At 43.0% G+C, this 15,968-nt stretch overlaps 1 protein-coding gene across 2 annotated transcripts in view; it reads right to left on the bottom strand.

The window, feature by feature from the left end:
• Nucleotides 1–15,968, bottom strand: part of LOC124132287 — a 35,156-nt gene that overhangs the window by 7,722 nt on the left and 11,466 nt on the right. The window contains exon 1 of one of the 2 annotated variants that reach the window (XM_046496139.2): nucleotides 12,559–12,712. The exons of the other annotated variant lie outside the window; for it this stretch is intronic. Coding sequence (XP_046352095.1) covers nucleotides 12,559–12,567 — 9 coding nt within the window. The 5' untranslated portion in view covers nucleotides 12,568–12,712. Of the gene's footprint in view, nucleotides 1–12,558; nucleotides 12,713–15,968 lie in introns of those variants that run through there. 2 annotated transcript variants of the gene reach the window in all.

Genomic DNA, 15,968 nt, shown 5'->3' with positions numbered 1-15,968 from the left:
CCTCCGCCCCATCACAGCAACAACCCTTCAGCACCACTCATCACCTCCGCCCCATCACAGCAACAACCCTTCAGCACCACTCATCCCCTCCGCCCTATCATAGCAACAAGACTCCAACATTACTCATCTCCTCCTCCCCATCAAAGCAACAACCCTACAATACCACTCATCCCCTCCGCCCCATCACGGTAACGACCCTACAACACCACTCATCCCCTCCGCCCCATCACGGTAACAACCCTACAACACCACTCATCCCCTCCGCCTCATCACAGCAACAACCCTCCAACACCACTCATCACCTCCTCACCATCACAGCAGCAAGACTCCAACACCCCTCATCCCCTCCTCCTCATCACAGCAAGAAGACTCCAACACCACTCATCCCCGCCGACTCATCACAGCAAGAAGACTCCAACACCACTCACCCCCTCCTCTCTATCACGGCAACAACCATCCAACACCACTCATCCCCTCCGCCCCATCACGGCAACAACCCTACAACACCACTCATCCCCTCCTCCCCATCACGGTAACAACCCTACAACAACACTCATCCCCTCCGCCCCATCACGGTAACAACCCTACAACACCACTCATCCCCTCCGCCCCATCACAGCAACAAGACTCCAACACCACTCATCCCATCCGCCCCATCTCAGCAACAAGACTCCAACACCACTCATCCCCTCCGCCCCATCACAGCAACAAGACTCCAACACCACTCATCCCCTCCTCCCCATCACGTCAACAACCCACCAACACTACTCATCCCCTCCTCACGATCACGGTAACAACCCTACAACACCACTCATCCCCTCCTCCCCATCACGGTAACAACCCTACAACACCACTCATCCCCTCCTCCCCATCACAGCAACAAGACTCCTACACCACTCATCACCTCCGCCCCATCAAAGCAACAACCCTAAAACACCACTCATCACCTCCGCCCCATCACGGCAAGAAGACTCCAACACCACTCATCCCCTCCTCCCCATCACAGCAACAAGACTCCAACACCACTCATCCCCTCCTCCCCATCACAGCAACAAGACACCAACACTACTCATCCCCTTATCTCCATCACGGCAACAACCCTACAACACCCCTCATCCCCTCATCCCAATCAGGGCAACAACCCTCCAGCACCACTCATCCCCTCCACCCTATCACAGCAACAAGACTCCAACACCACTCATCCCCTCCTCCCCATCACGACAACAACCCTACAACACCACTACTCCCCTCCTCCCGATCACGGTAACAACACCAAAACACCACACATCCCCTCCTCCCCATCAGGGCAACAACACCACTCATCCCCTCCTCTCCATCACGGCAATAATCCTATAGCACCTTCTGCCGTTGTTTTTGACAGCCCACACTCACTGAGGCACCACCATGTCGATCATGTAGTGCTCCGTTACACCGCTGGTAGCGTTTATGACCACGTTTCCTGACACGACTACTGTCATAGAAAGTTCGATGCGTCAGTGAAAATGTGATGATGCCAACGACGCATCTAGCTGACAATATGACACTTTGTCCACTCTACTCTTTAACGTTTGCGAAAAGCAGGGATTTTGTTTATCGTGCATTTTCAAGCGATCACTTTGCCGTCAATGGGTGATGGTTCTACATCTCTACCTCTGCACTTCTGTCATAATAATGTTCTGTTACAAAGCAACAATTGTTTTTATAAATGTATGAATGACAAACTAGCTAGGAGAGGGAGCGTCAGAGATTTGTGCCGACCAACTTCGCTAGGATTATCGTTAATAACAGGATTACCCTGAAACAAAGTATGTTAGTGATTACCATTTTTTAGAAGTTTTTCACTCATATTTTCTATATGAAACATGATTAGAAAATTCCGTATGTCCAGTGAACGACTTATCCGTTCTTGTGAAAATTGAGAACACGATATTGCAGCATTTAAAGTTTACCGATCATGAGTCGGCCTGGCGGGAGGTCCCCGATAACAACAAGATGACAGGGACTAACCACGGGTACTTTGCGTTTGTGTATATTCAAACATGGATAACGCCTCGATCATTAGAATCATTAAACGCGACCACTAAAAGAATTAATTACGTCTCGTGCGAACACATATGTTTTCCGTGAGTATATGTAGAGCATATCGAGCCCCGTCAGATACCGTTGACAACGACTGTTTCAAACAAGGTTGCAACAGATGAAACAATTCCACAAGGCATAGTCAAGGCTAAATGCTGTCATATAGATTGTCGCAAGTACATTTGTGTTTCTCAAATTATCATTTGACACGTGTTTAGAGTAAGACCCCTTATTACAGGATTGTAGCTTGATTGTTACAGGATACTTTAAACGCGCTAGAGATTCCCTCGAAAATCATCTATGGTCAAGAAGACCCTCCTAGATGACAAATCCAGAAATGATAGCTGCTGTCGAAAAGAGGATAATGAATGATGGACGAGTTAAGTTTGTGGGACTACCCTGTGAAGTTTAGGCTTCTGTTGTGGGATAGCAAAGGCGTCATGAACCTTTCTCCTGAGCTCCATCAACTCTGCAGCTCGGGCGATAGAAAGTATGTGTCATGATTGGTACTGGGCGATGAGACGTAGGTTGGGCACTCGGATACAGAAACCAAAAGAAGAAATTTCGGACTCAACCCTCAACTACGAGGACTGATGACACACTATTCTGAGTTTTGTTGGTACATTATGCCAACATAATGACTGAATTTAGGAAAGCTGAGGGATGTTGACACGTGGCATGAACGTGGTGTTGAACAGTTAAATTGTCCACCTACAGCCTCTCCCGGCTGTTATCACTATGACTATAATCACTTTCGACAACGTTCTGCAGAAGATGATGCCGTGAAATCTACTTTTGAGGACTGGTTTGGGCATTGTCATCAATGCGCGGTCACATTGTTGTGTTACAATTTTCACAGTTCCATGTGCAAGTCAGTGGTGGAATTGTGTTTTAAAGATGTTTGTCAACTGGTAGTCATTTTATTCATGTAGTATTTGCAGGAAACTGAAACTATCAGATTTCCCAATCAGGGATGTTCTTATTCACCATTCCAGTTGATGAATATGTCTACAAATCTGGAGGACATGATACGTTATAAGGTCTGGTGACTCATGATAAAACAAAGTTATATTAAGACACTTGCGCTAATGTGTGCAGAACAAAGTCAGTAGACCTCTGGAGAATTATCACAATATAGCTAAATATTATTACATATAGTTATATAGTTTTTATAGTTTCTGTAGAAGTGAAAAATAGTCGTTATACTCAATTGGTGTTAAGACATTTTATCTAAATGGAAAAACGACTTCTTAAAGGTTTAAGGGTTAACACACAAGCTGTTATTGAAACAAGGAACGAATTAGAAGGTTTCCTAAACACAATTTTGTTGGAATAGGTCGTGGGAGTAACTCCACGGCGCTCGGGAAAGATGACATATATGTGATCCTCTCTTGTAGGGATGAAGAAAGGTTACACCTAAATACTCAGATGGAAAATTCGATGGACCAAAAGGGTTTCCTGATTTACTTAAGATAACCTGGATATTGGAGGAATTAAATGTGCTTGATTATCAGACGAAAGAGGCATTTCTATTGGTTCAGGATCAACTAACAAGACGATTGGTCTTTGATTTGTAAGAGAGTGAGTTTAATACAGTAGCAGCTATCTATGAGATAGATAAACAAATTTCTGATGTGAAAGCATAATGCACTGAATGCGTTATGATGATGGTGCATTTCAAAGTATAATCATCCATAAAACATCCATCTCAGCTCAAATGGTTTATACATAAAATGTTTACAACCAATCGTCTGTCAAAATATATCTTTTCCGAGTTATGTCTGATCAAACGACACAACGCGTACGGATCAGCTGTAAAAGTATTCGGTTTTAGACTGAACGTAATTGTAGTTAAACTTGAGCTACGATAATAGATGAATCACAAACACTGACTCATCAAATGTGCTTCCTAACGTAAGCCAGCTGACGACAGCAGAATGAAACTAATAATTCAGTATGTCTTCACTGGTCTCCGCCGAAAGTTATATACCTCATGAAGTGGACAATGGTTTGACTGACGGTGCAATGTTTTTTATCATTAAACACATAAAGTTGAATTTCATGAAATCCACATGAAGTTCATATTCAGTTATTTAAGCAGGTAGTGCCATACAGTAAGTATAGTACAATCACCAATACAATAATCACACTTCACTGGTCTGTCTGAATGCTTGGAGCCTGCTACAGATCACTAACTGGTACTCCATCAGTCGCACAAATATAAACACGAGCATCATTATTTACAGAGAATGCTCATCAGCAATACTGGTCTCTCCGCTGAAAGAAATCCAACTGTAACTACAAGTGATGATGCTGAATTCCGCAATGTGTCAAATGATGCAGGGTTTTTGATCGCCTGGTATCTGCGTCAATCGACCAGTGACAGTTCAACAACGTGCCAAGATTACCAGAAGTGCAAAGAAACAACGTCATAGGCCGCTTGCAGGCAGGGGAATCCCGATCCGCTGTAGCCAGGGTTTTCAATGTAGCGCCCAGCAACATCACAAGGCTATTGGATCGGTTTCAACAGCATCAACACGTGATCGGCCAAGGTCGGAACGTACAGGAATAACCACCCCCGCCCAAGATCGCTACACCCGACTGCGCCACCTATGTGAAAGGACGACCACAGCCACCTCAACCGCATCCCAAATACCCGGACTGCGCAGAATCTCCGGCCAGACCGTACGAAACCGTTTAAGAGCAGCAGGTCTACGAGGAAGACGTCCTTTCCGACGCGTCATATTGAGTCGACAACATCGTCAACAACGATTGCATTGGTGTCGTCAACACAGGGCATGGCCTCAACTGCGATGGAGAGATGTCTGGCTCATTAATCAAGATTTCCCCTCCGTTGAGGGGATGGAAGAGCACGGGTCTACAGGCGTCGGGGAAAACGTTACGCCGGAAACTGCACACAGAAAAATGACAGGTTTGGTGAGGGTAGCGTTATGATGTGGGCGGATATCTCATCATGACAGGACATTTTTGGTCCATATCCAGGGCAGTCTTACGGCTCATCGATACATCAACGAAATTCTCCTACCACACGTCCTTCAAATTGCAACGGCAACGGTGTATTCCGTCAGGACAACCCTCGACCGCATACAGCACGGTTCACAAAAGCCCGTCTACACAACAACGTTGATTTTCTCCCCTGGCCCTCCAGATCCTCGGATTTGAACCAGATAGAGCACCTGTGGGATGAATTGGATAGACGGCTCCGCCGACGTCAACCACAACCCCAGACGATTTGTACGCTTGCAGCCATAGAGCAGATTGGGATATTGTTTTCAAACTCCACAGAAAGAAACTTCCTGTTGAAGTCAGCACTATATATGCCGGGCGTGTAATGACTACACACAAAAAGAGAAATACAAGACTGTGAAAGACTGTGTTGACAATGAAGTAAAGATTGTGACATTGCTTGGTGGCATTACATCACTTGTGGACGATATGTCGCTTGTTACGTGGGCACAACTTATAAACATCGTGGCGCAGGAAATCAGCTCATTGCAGCTGCAATCTATCGTCTTTTATACATCATTTTGTAAAAATTGCAAGTAAATACTGATAAGTAGTTATTGCCCTGTACTCTCCGGAACTAATGGAGGGAATAAAGATTATTCATTCTTTTTATGATTTGAAGAGAATGTGGATATTGATGTGTTGTATTTTCATAGTAATCCATATCTGTCAAATTCGTGCGAATTGGAAAATTAATTCTGTCTCATTAACTGCATGTAGATGTACTTAAAGCATTGGGGAACGTTTCCGTTCAGGAACTCAGTTGTGAGGTTTTACGTGGGTGTAAATAACATATTAGATGGTGAAGGGAAGCTGCATTAGTGAATGAGTATGGTTTTACGCCGCTTTTAGCAATATTCCAGCAATATCACGGCGGGGGACACCAGAAATGGGCTTCACACATTATACCCATGTCGGGAATCGAACCCGGGTCTTCGGCGTAACGAGAGAACGCTTTAACCACTAGGCTACCCGACCGCCCCTAGAAGCTGCATGAAAATGTTCAGTACCCCGTTGTGTCACCGTCAAAACAATATAAGCTCAAAGCGCATCGCGTTGGTTGGCGGGTGTTTCAGTAGCAGACTGGTGGGAACACGTGAGTTCAACAGCTGTAACTACCTATACCTGTACTCAATATGTCTGTACTCTATGTGTCTGTAGTGTGTGTCCGTACTCTAGGTGTCTGTACTCAATGTGTCTGTACTCTATGTGTCTGTACTCAGTGTGTCTGTACCCTGTGAGTTTGTGCTCCACGTGCTTGTACTCAATGTGTCTGTACTCAGTGTGTCTATACTCAATGTGTCTGTACTCAATGTGTCTGTACTCTATGTGTCTGTACTCAGTGTGTCTGTACCCTGTGAGTTTGTGCTCCACGTGCTTGTACTCAATGTGTCTGTACTCAGTGTGTCTATACTCAATGTGTCTGTACTCAGTGTGCCTGTACTCTTTGTGTGTGTACTCTATGTATCTGTACTCAATGTGTCTGTACTCTATGTGCCTGTACTCAAAAAGTCTGTACTCAATGTGTCTGTACTCAGTGTGTCTGTACTCTGTGTGTCTGTACTCTATGTGTCTGTAGTGTGTGTCCGTACTCTAGGTGTCTGTGCTCAATGTGTCTGTACTCTATGTGTCTGTACCCTGTGAATTTGTGCTGCACGTGCTTGTACTCAATGTGTCTGTACTCAGTGTGTCTGTACTCAATGTGTCTGAACTCAGTGTGCCTGTACTCTGTGTGTGTGTACTCTATGTATCTGTACTCAATGTGTCTGTACTCAATGTGCCTGTACTCAAAAAGTCTGTACTCTATGTGTCTGTGCTCTGTGTGACTGTACTCAGTGTGTCTGTACTCAGTGTGTCTGTACTCTGTGTGTCTGTACTCTGTGTGTGTGTACTCTATGTATCTGTACTCAATGTGTCTGTACTCAATGTGTCTCTACTGTGTGTCCGTACTCTATGTGTCTGTACTCAGTGTGTCTGTATCCTGTGAGTTTGTGCTGCACGTGCTTGTACTCAATGTGTCTGTACTCAGTGTGTCTGTTCTCAATGTGTCTGTACTCAGTGTGTATTCAATGTGCCTGTACTCTTTGTGTGTGTACTCTACGTACCTTAATCAATGTGCCTTTACTCTATGCGTCTGTACTCTGTGGGTCTGTACTCAATATGTCTGTACTCTGTGTGTCTGTACTCTGTGTCTGTACTCTGTGTGTCTATACTCAGTGTGTCTCTACTCAGTGTGTCTGTACTCAATGTGCTTATACTCAACGTGCCTTTACTCTATGCGTCTGTACTCTGTGTGTCTGTACTCAATATGTCTGTACTCTGTGTGTCTGTACTCTGTGTCTGTACTCTGTGTGTCTATACTCAGTGTGTCTCTACTCAGTGTGTCTGTACTCAATGTGCTTATACTCAACGTGTCTGTACTCAGTGTGTCTGTACTCTGTGTGTCTGTACTCAATATGTCTGTACTCTGTGTGTCTGTACTCTGTGTCTGTACTCTGTGTGTCTATACTCAGTGTGTCTCTACTCAGTGTGTCTGTACTCAATGTGCTTATACTCAACGTGTCTGTACTCAGTGTGTCTGTACTCTGTGTGTCTGCACTGTATTTCTATACTTTATGTGTCTGTACTCAGTGTATCTGTACTCAATGTGTCTGTACTCAATGTGTTTGTGCTCAATGTGTCTGTATTCAGTGTTTCTGTACTCTATGTGCCAGTACTCAATGTGTCTGTACTCAAAATGTCTGTACTCAATGTGTCTGTACTTAATAAGTCTGTACTCTGTGTCTGTACTCAGTGTGTCTGTACTCTGTGTCTGTACGATGTGTGTCTGTACTCTATGCGTCTGTACTCAATGTGTCTGTAATCTGTGTGTGTGTGTACTCTGTGTGTGTGTGTACTCTGTGTCTGTACTCTGTGTCTGTACTCAGTGTGTCTGTATTCAGTGTGTCTGAACTCTGTGTCTGTACTCAGTGTGTCTGTAGTCCATGTGTGTGTAGACAGTGTGTCTGTAGTCAATTTGTCTGTACTCTGTTTGTCTGTACTTTTTGTGTCTCTACTCAATGTGTCTGTACTCTTTGTGTCTGTACTCTATGTGTCTGTACTCAATGTGTCTGTACTATATGTGTCTGTATGATGTGTGTCTGTACTCTGTGTCTGTACGATGTGTGTCTGTACTCTTTGGGTCTGTTCTCAGTGTGTCTGTTCTCTGTGTGTCTGTGCTCTGTGTGTCTGTACTTTATGTGTCTGTACTCTGTTTTACTATATTCAGTGTGTCTGTACTCCATGTGTCTGTGCTCTGTGTGTATGTACTCTATGTGTCTGTACGATGTGTGTCTGTACGATATGTATATACTCGGTGTGTCTGTACTCGGTGTGTCTGTACTCAGTGTGTCTGTACTCTGTGTGTCCGTACTCTGTGTGTATGTACTATGTGTGTTTGTACTCAATGTGTCTGTACTCAATGTGTCTGTACTGTGTGTCTGTACTCTGTGTATCTGTACTCAGTGTGTCTGTACTTTTTGTGTCTCTGCTCTGTGTGTCAGCACTATATGTGTCTGTACTATGTGTGTCTGTACTCTGTGTCTGTACGATGTGTGTCTGTACTCTATGTGTCTGTACGATGTATGTCTGTACTGTGTGTCCATACTCTTTGTGTCTGTGCTCTGTGTGTCTGTACTCTATGTGTCTGTACTCAGTGTGTCTTGTACTGTGTGTCCGTACTCTTTGTTTCTGTGCTCTGTGTGTCTGTTCTATATGTGTCTGTACTCTGTGTGTCTGTACTCTGTGTGTCGGTACTCTGTGTCTGTACTCAGTGTGTCTGTACTCAATGTGTCTGTACTCTTTGTGTCTGTGCTCTGTGTGTCTGTACTCTATGTGTCTGTACTTCGTGTCTGTACTCTGTGTCTGTACGATGTGTGTCTGTACTCAATGTGTCTGTACTATTTGTGTCTGTACTATATGTGTCTGTACTCAATGCGTCTGTACTCTTTGTGTGTACTCTATGTGTCTGTACTCAATGTGTCTGTACTCTATGTGTCTGTACTCTATGTGTCTGTACTCAATGTGTCTGTACGATGTGGCTGTACTCAATGTGTTTGTTCTCTTTGTGTCTCTACTCTATGTGTCTGTACTCTGTGTGTCTGTACTCAGTGTGTCTGTACTCTGTGTGTCTGTACTCTGTGTGTTTGTACTCAATGTATCTGTACTCAATGTGTCTGTACTTTTTGTCTCTGCTCTGTGTGTCTGTACTATATGTGTATGTACTCTGTGTCTGTACTCTGTGTCTGTACTATGTGTGTCTGTTTTCAATGTCTGTACTCTTTGTGTCTGTGCTCTGTGTGTCTGTACTCTATGTGTCTGTACTCAGTGTGTCTGTACTGTGTGTCCGTACTCTTTGTGTCGTGCACTGTGTGTCTGTTCTATATGTGTCTGTACTCTGTGTGACTGTACTCAGTGTTTCTGTACTCAGTGTGTCTGTACTCTGTGTGTCTGTACTCAATGTGTCTGTACTCTGTGTGTCTGTGCTCTGTGTGTCTGTACTCTATGTGTCTGTACTCCGTGTGCCTGTACTCTGTGTCTGTACTCTGTGTCTGTACTCGGTGAGTCTGTACTCAATGTGTCTGTACTCTTTGTGTCTGTACTCAATGTGTCTGTACTCTGTGTGTCTGTGCTCTGTGTGTCTTTACTCTATGTGTCTGTACTCCGTGTGTCTGTACTATGTGTCTGTACGATGTGTGTACTCAATGTGTCTGTACTATTTGTGTCTGTACTCTATGTGTCTGTACTCAATGTGTTTGTACTCCGTGTGTCTGTACTCTATGTGTCTGTACTCAATGTGTATGTACGATGTGTCTGTACTCTATGTGTCTGTCCTCAATGTGACTGTACGATGTGTCTGTACTCAATGTGTCTGTTCTCTTTGTGTCTGTACTCTATGTGTCTGTACTCTGTGTGTCTGTACTCTACGTGTCTGTACTCAGTGTGTCTGTACTCAATGTGTCTGTACTCTTTGTGTCTGTACTCAATGTGTCTGTACTCTTTGTGTCTGTGCTCTGTGTGTCTGTACTCTATGTGTCTGTACTCCGTGTGTCTGTACTCTATGTCTGTACGATGTGTGTATGTACTCAATGTGTCTGTACTATTTGTGTCTGTACTCTATATGTCTGTACTCAATGTGTCTGTACTCTTATTGTCTGTACTCTATGTGTCTGTACGATGTGTCTGTACTCAATGTGTCTGTTCTCTTTGTGTCTCTACTCTATGTGTCCGTACTCTGTGTGTCTGTACTCTACGTGTTTGTACTCAGTGTGTCAGTACTCTGTGTCTCTACGATGTGTGTCTGTACTCAATGTGTCTGTTCTCTGTGTCTGTACTCAGTATGTCTGTACTGGATGTCCGTACTCCATATGACTGTACTCAGTGTGTCTGTACTCAATGTGTCTGAACTCTTTGTGTCTGTGCTCAATGTGTCTCTACTATATGTGTCTGTACTCTGTGTGTCTTTACTTTGTGTCTGTACTCAGTGTGTCTGTACTCAATGTGTCTGCACTCTTTGTGTCTGTACTCTATGTGTCTGTACTCCGTGTGTCTGTACGATGTGTCTGTACGATGTGTGTGTACTCAATGTGTCTGTACTCAATGTGTCTGTACTCTATGTGTCTGTACTCTATGTGTCTGTACTCAATGAGTCTGTACGATGTGTCTGTACTCTATGTGTCTGTACTCAGTGTGTCTGTACGATGTGTCAGTACTCTGTGTGTCTGTACTCTATGTGCCTGTACTCAAAATGTCTGTACTCAGTGTGTCTGTACTCAATGTGTCTGTACCCTTTGTGTCTGTACTCTGTGTCTCTACGATGTGTGTCTGTACTCAATGTGTCTGTTCTCTGTGTCTGTACTGTGTGTCCGTACTCTATATGACTGTACTCAGTGTGTCTGTACTCAATGTGTCTGAACTCTTTGTGTCTGTGCTCAATGTGTCTCTACTATATGTGTCTGTACTCTGTGTGTCTGTACTCTGTGTCTGTACGATGTGTGTCTGTACTCAATGTGTCTGCACTCTTTGTGTCTGTGCTCTGTGTGTCTGTACTCTATGTGTCTGTACTCCGTGTGTCTGTACGATGTGTCTGTACGATGTGTGTCTGTACTCAATGTGTCTGTACCCTTTGTGTCTGTACTCTATGTGTCTGTACTCAATGTGTCTGTACTCTTTGTGTCTGTACTCTATGTGTCTGTACTCAATGAGTCTGTACGATGTGTCTGTACTCTATGTGTCTGTACTCAATGTGTCTGTACGATGTGTCTGTACTCTATGTGCCTGTACTCAATGTGTCTGTACGATGTGTCTGTACTCTGTGTGTCTGTACTCTATGTGCCTGTACTCAAAATGTCTGTACTCAGTGTGTCTGTACTCAATGTGTCTGTACTCTATTTTCACAGGCCGCCTCACTATAGCTTGACTATTGTCTCCTGTGCCGTAAAAGACCATTCACTCACTCAGTTTTCATTGTTGACATCTATTGGCGGGAATGTCGACATGTGAAAAAATCATAATCATTAGGCGTTAAATTTCTTCTCCGCTTAACGTCTTTGGCGCAAATATTGGAGACGTATGCCGGAAAATATCAGTACAAGTATATTCACATTCTACCGAGCGACATTCTGTCCGGGAAAATCTGTATTTGAAAATTGAATAGAATATTTTTAGAAACCCATTAGGTCCACATTCAACCGAATTGAACACCATGACGCATAAATTCGAAAAAGAGAAAAGAGCAAACATTTGAATTTTGTGTTAAATATTTTCATTTTTAGTTTCTTAGGAACTCATATATTCAGTTCAGATAACAATGTTGGATTTTGGATTTTCTTAAAGTGGAATATGTAGAATTTAGGGATTGCTAATTAAGCTAAACGTCAATGACCACTCAACGCGAGGGTTCAGTTTGTTTTCGTCTAGTATTCACCTGAAGAAGTGGGCATGCAAATCTGGCTCTTTGAAATCCCGGTAAGGTGGTCTTATCTTTAAGGAAATGGATAGAAAAGTACAGAAATGGTATGGTATTTCACTTCTTAATCACTTAATTGAATATGAGGTTTACCTTCTGGGTTTGTGTTATTCCAACAACGACATGTGAATGATATCTCATAAAAGAAAGACGTGATAATGTAGATTGATAATTATGACCTTTTTCACCACCCGAAGCCGGTTATAAAGATTGCCGATACAACGAGTTACAATGACATTGGTGGTAACAGGTACCAAAACAAATAGTGCGAACAATAATTACCATCGATGAATAAAAAGGTGTGCAAAACAGTCTACGTTTATAGATGTTAAGTTAACTGACGCCAAATTTCAATTCATCTGAAGACAAATGCGTTTAGGAACACTTGAACACGCGATAGTAGAACAAATAGCTGAAAGCGGTGAAGCTGACAAAAATCAACTTACTGATACCATGGGCCAGACTGAAGGAACTTGCACCAGTGTTAACGATATTGGTTTCCTTGCTCGCGCACAGTTGACAGATGAAACAAGGATTTACTGGCTCTATATTGATTCTTAAATACTAAGCTCATATCAATTGAGCCCCATTAGTGAAAGCCTTCTCTCTTCCCCACTCCCCGCTGAAGAACCACGTCACTGATGGCGTTTTGATTAGCATTTCTGATCACTCATTTCAGACGTTGATAACATGGGTACATGTGATGGGAGGACGTCGGTGCGTGTGGGTAGGTCGTTCGGCACAATGAATAGATTAATAGCTCCGCCCAGTGCCGCCATTTATTTCAGCACCCGAGTATTTGGGAAGATAAACGAACATTGTCAGTGTATGTAATCACGAAATATAACGACAACGTCTAATTGACCAAAGGAACGTCGTTTGGAGACTGTCAATTATCTCATATAAATAAGGTAGCAACACATGTACGTTTGCATTATACAGTTTCCTTTTACGTGTTTAATCATAGTGTCTGAAAATGAAATGGTCAAATTACCCAATCGTTATATGGTCAAAGCCTTATCATAATTTTACGAGAATGTTGCACGTGTCGTACATGTCTTAATAAAACAGTTCTGTAACACAATGCACTTGGGGTGGGTTGGGGTGGGGTGGGGTGGGGTGGGGTGGGGGGTTCTTGTTGGAAAACTGTGTGAATTGTCATGACTTTACTGCACATTATTGTGGTCACACTAGATCATAACCTTATTGGTGTAAGTTCATCGCTTTCTAAACTGCTATATTTATAACTGACAATATAATTTGACCCAGAAACATGATATATATCCTTCTCTGAAACACGTCGTTACGAATTCTACCCGAAGTACATATCTTCAACCACTTCACATTGTGGTTGAAATCATTTACTCACACTGCACGAAACATTTGCTTGTACCAAAACAAGGACTGGTCGGATCGGGCTCAATAGACTGTGTCTCTGTGGGGGCCCATCTTATACTGCGGCATGATATCACACACAAACACGTGAACACTACGTTAAACCCTGTTGCACCTCACCTCAACATTTCTACAAGTAACGTGTGAAAGATTTGATTTAATTCATACTCTATGATCAATGTCATCAGAAAGGGACACATATAATTTTAAGAGGCATTATTCAATGCCACAAATCTATATGTATGTGTGTGTACACTAACACACGTCAGACAAACGTATGTTTCCTGATGTGTAAACGCATGCGATGGACCTGAACCTGAACAAGGAAAGAATTGTCGACTTCATCTCAGTTGCATCCCTAAAGACTGCTGCCATCCATTGATCGCGTATTGCATCTTGAAATCGCCCTGATTATGATCCTTCGTTTGTCAGTATGATATCCGCGTTCGTGTGTCATTTCGTACTCTCCTCCTGCAGTAACCTGACATTGGATGAAAATCCTGAATTTCCACCCTGTTATGTCAAACTCGTCATTGACATTGTCATGTGTGTCGACACTGTACATTTATTGCCATGTATGTCAATCACACATCGATCTGACTGTCGACACTGTACATTTATTGCCATGTGTGTCAATCACACATCGACCTGACTGTCGACACTGTACATTTATTGCCAAATGTGTCAATCACACATCGATCTGACTGTTGACACTGTACATTTATTGCCATGTGTGTCAATCACACATCGATCTGACTGTCGACACTGTACAGTTATTGCCATGTGTGTCAAAAACACATCGATCTGACTGTCGACACTGTACATTTATTGCCATGTTTGTCAATCACACATCGATCTGACTGTCGACACTGTACATTTATTGTCATGTGTGTCAATCACACATCGATCACACTTCAGACAGTGTACATTTATTGCCATGTTTGTCAATCACACATCGATCCCACTGACGACACTGTACAGTTATTGCCATGTGTGTCAATCACACATCGATCTCACTGTCGACACTGTACATTTATTGCCATGTGTGTCAATCACAAATCGATCTGACTGTCGACACTGTACAGTTATTGCCATATGTGTCAATCACACATCGATCTCACTCTCGACATGGTACATTTATTGCCATGTTTGTCAATCACACATCGATCTGTCTATCGACACTGTACATTTATTGGCATGTGTGTCAATCACACATCGATCTGACTGTCGACACTGTACAGTTATTGCCATATGTGTCAATCACACATCGATCTGACTGTCGACATTGTACAGTAACTGTACCTTTATTGTCATGTGTGTCAATCACACATCGATCTGACTGTTGATATTGTACAGTTTTTGCCATATGTGTCAATCATACATCGATCTGAATTTCGACATTGTACAGTTATTGTCATGTGTGTCAATCAAACATCGATCTGACTATCGACAGGGTACAGTTATTGCCATGTGTGTCAATCACACATAGATCTGACTATTGCCATGTGTGTCGTCCACTGTCAGTGTGGCCGTGTCAGCGTTATACTCGTGGTCTCATTTATCGACCGCTGTTAATCTTGTCCTGTCGTGGCTATGTGTGTCGATGATTATCAGCCTCGCTGTAGTTTAGAAAGCTGAAGACCCGTGGGGGTATACAGACCAACTTTACAGTACCGCCAAAAATATTAATCTGTAACGGATTTCTGCAGTGAAGATCCATATGAATTCCATATAATGACTGCATATTTTACACAACAATCAACATTTATCGCACACAAGGTCAAACACGTTGTACCTGAACCCTTAGCAGATTATGTGCCTGTACGGTTTTGTAGCATCACAGTTAACGTAAATTAAACTCAACAAAGACGTTCAAGGCGGATTGACAATAACAGACCATCTGAGACCATTGGATGTTTGATTGAGGTTGAACAATGTAACAATGTAAAGATATTACACTCAAACCATCAGGTTATAAGTGGAAACATTTCAGTATTTGGTATCATATAGACCTTGATTCACTGGTCGATCCATATATTTCCCCTCAGAACATATGCTGTGATTTTCTGACCCTGTATGGTGGGGTATATCGTCCTTTAGAATGAAGTCGTTACCTATGGCACCGGCGTAAGTTTTATCAATGGGATGAACCATCGAAGTGAATAACTAAAATTCCATGGGCCCATTTTGGTCACGAAACCACAAAACCATGTTCAACCACACCGTAGTTTGACAATATTTCGTCTTTGGAACGCCAAACAGAACGTCCCCACCCTGACCAACAGAACCGTTACTCATCTATGACCAGTACAGGCTGCAGCCTTTTCGCCCCTCAGTTAAATACGATATGCACAAAGATGCACAGGTAGGGATTTGCGATTGATGACGTGTGTTTTGAAATGTTTATGTCAAATTTGACTTTGGTATTGCCAAATAATCTGTTGAATCTAATGACTACCCC

This window comes from Haliotis rufescens, unplaced genomic scaffold (genome assembly GCF_023055435.1).
Source record: "Haliotis rufescens isolate VD_foot unplaced genomic scaffold, xgHalRufe1.0.p SCAF_13, whole genome shotgun sequence".
Classification (NCBI taxonomy): Eukaryota; Metazoa; Mollusca; class Gastropoda; order Lepetellida; family Haliotidae; genus Haliotis; species Haliotis rufescens.
Note: the sequence above shows the minus strand (reverse complement) of the source record. Positions and strands in the feature narration are given on the sequence as shown.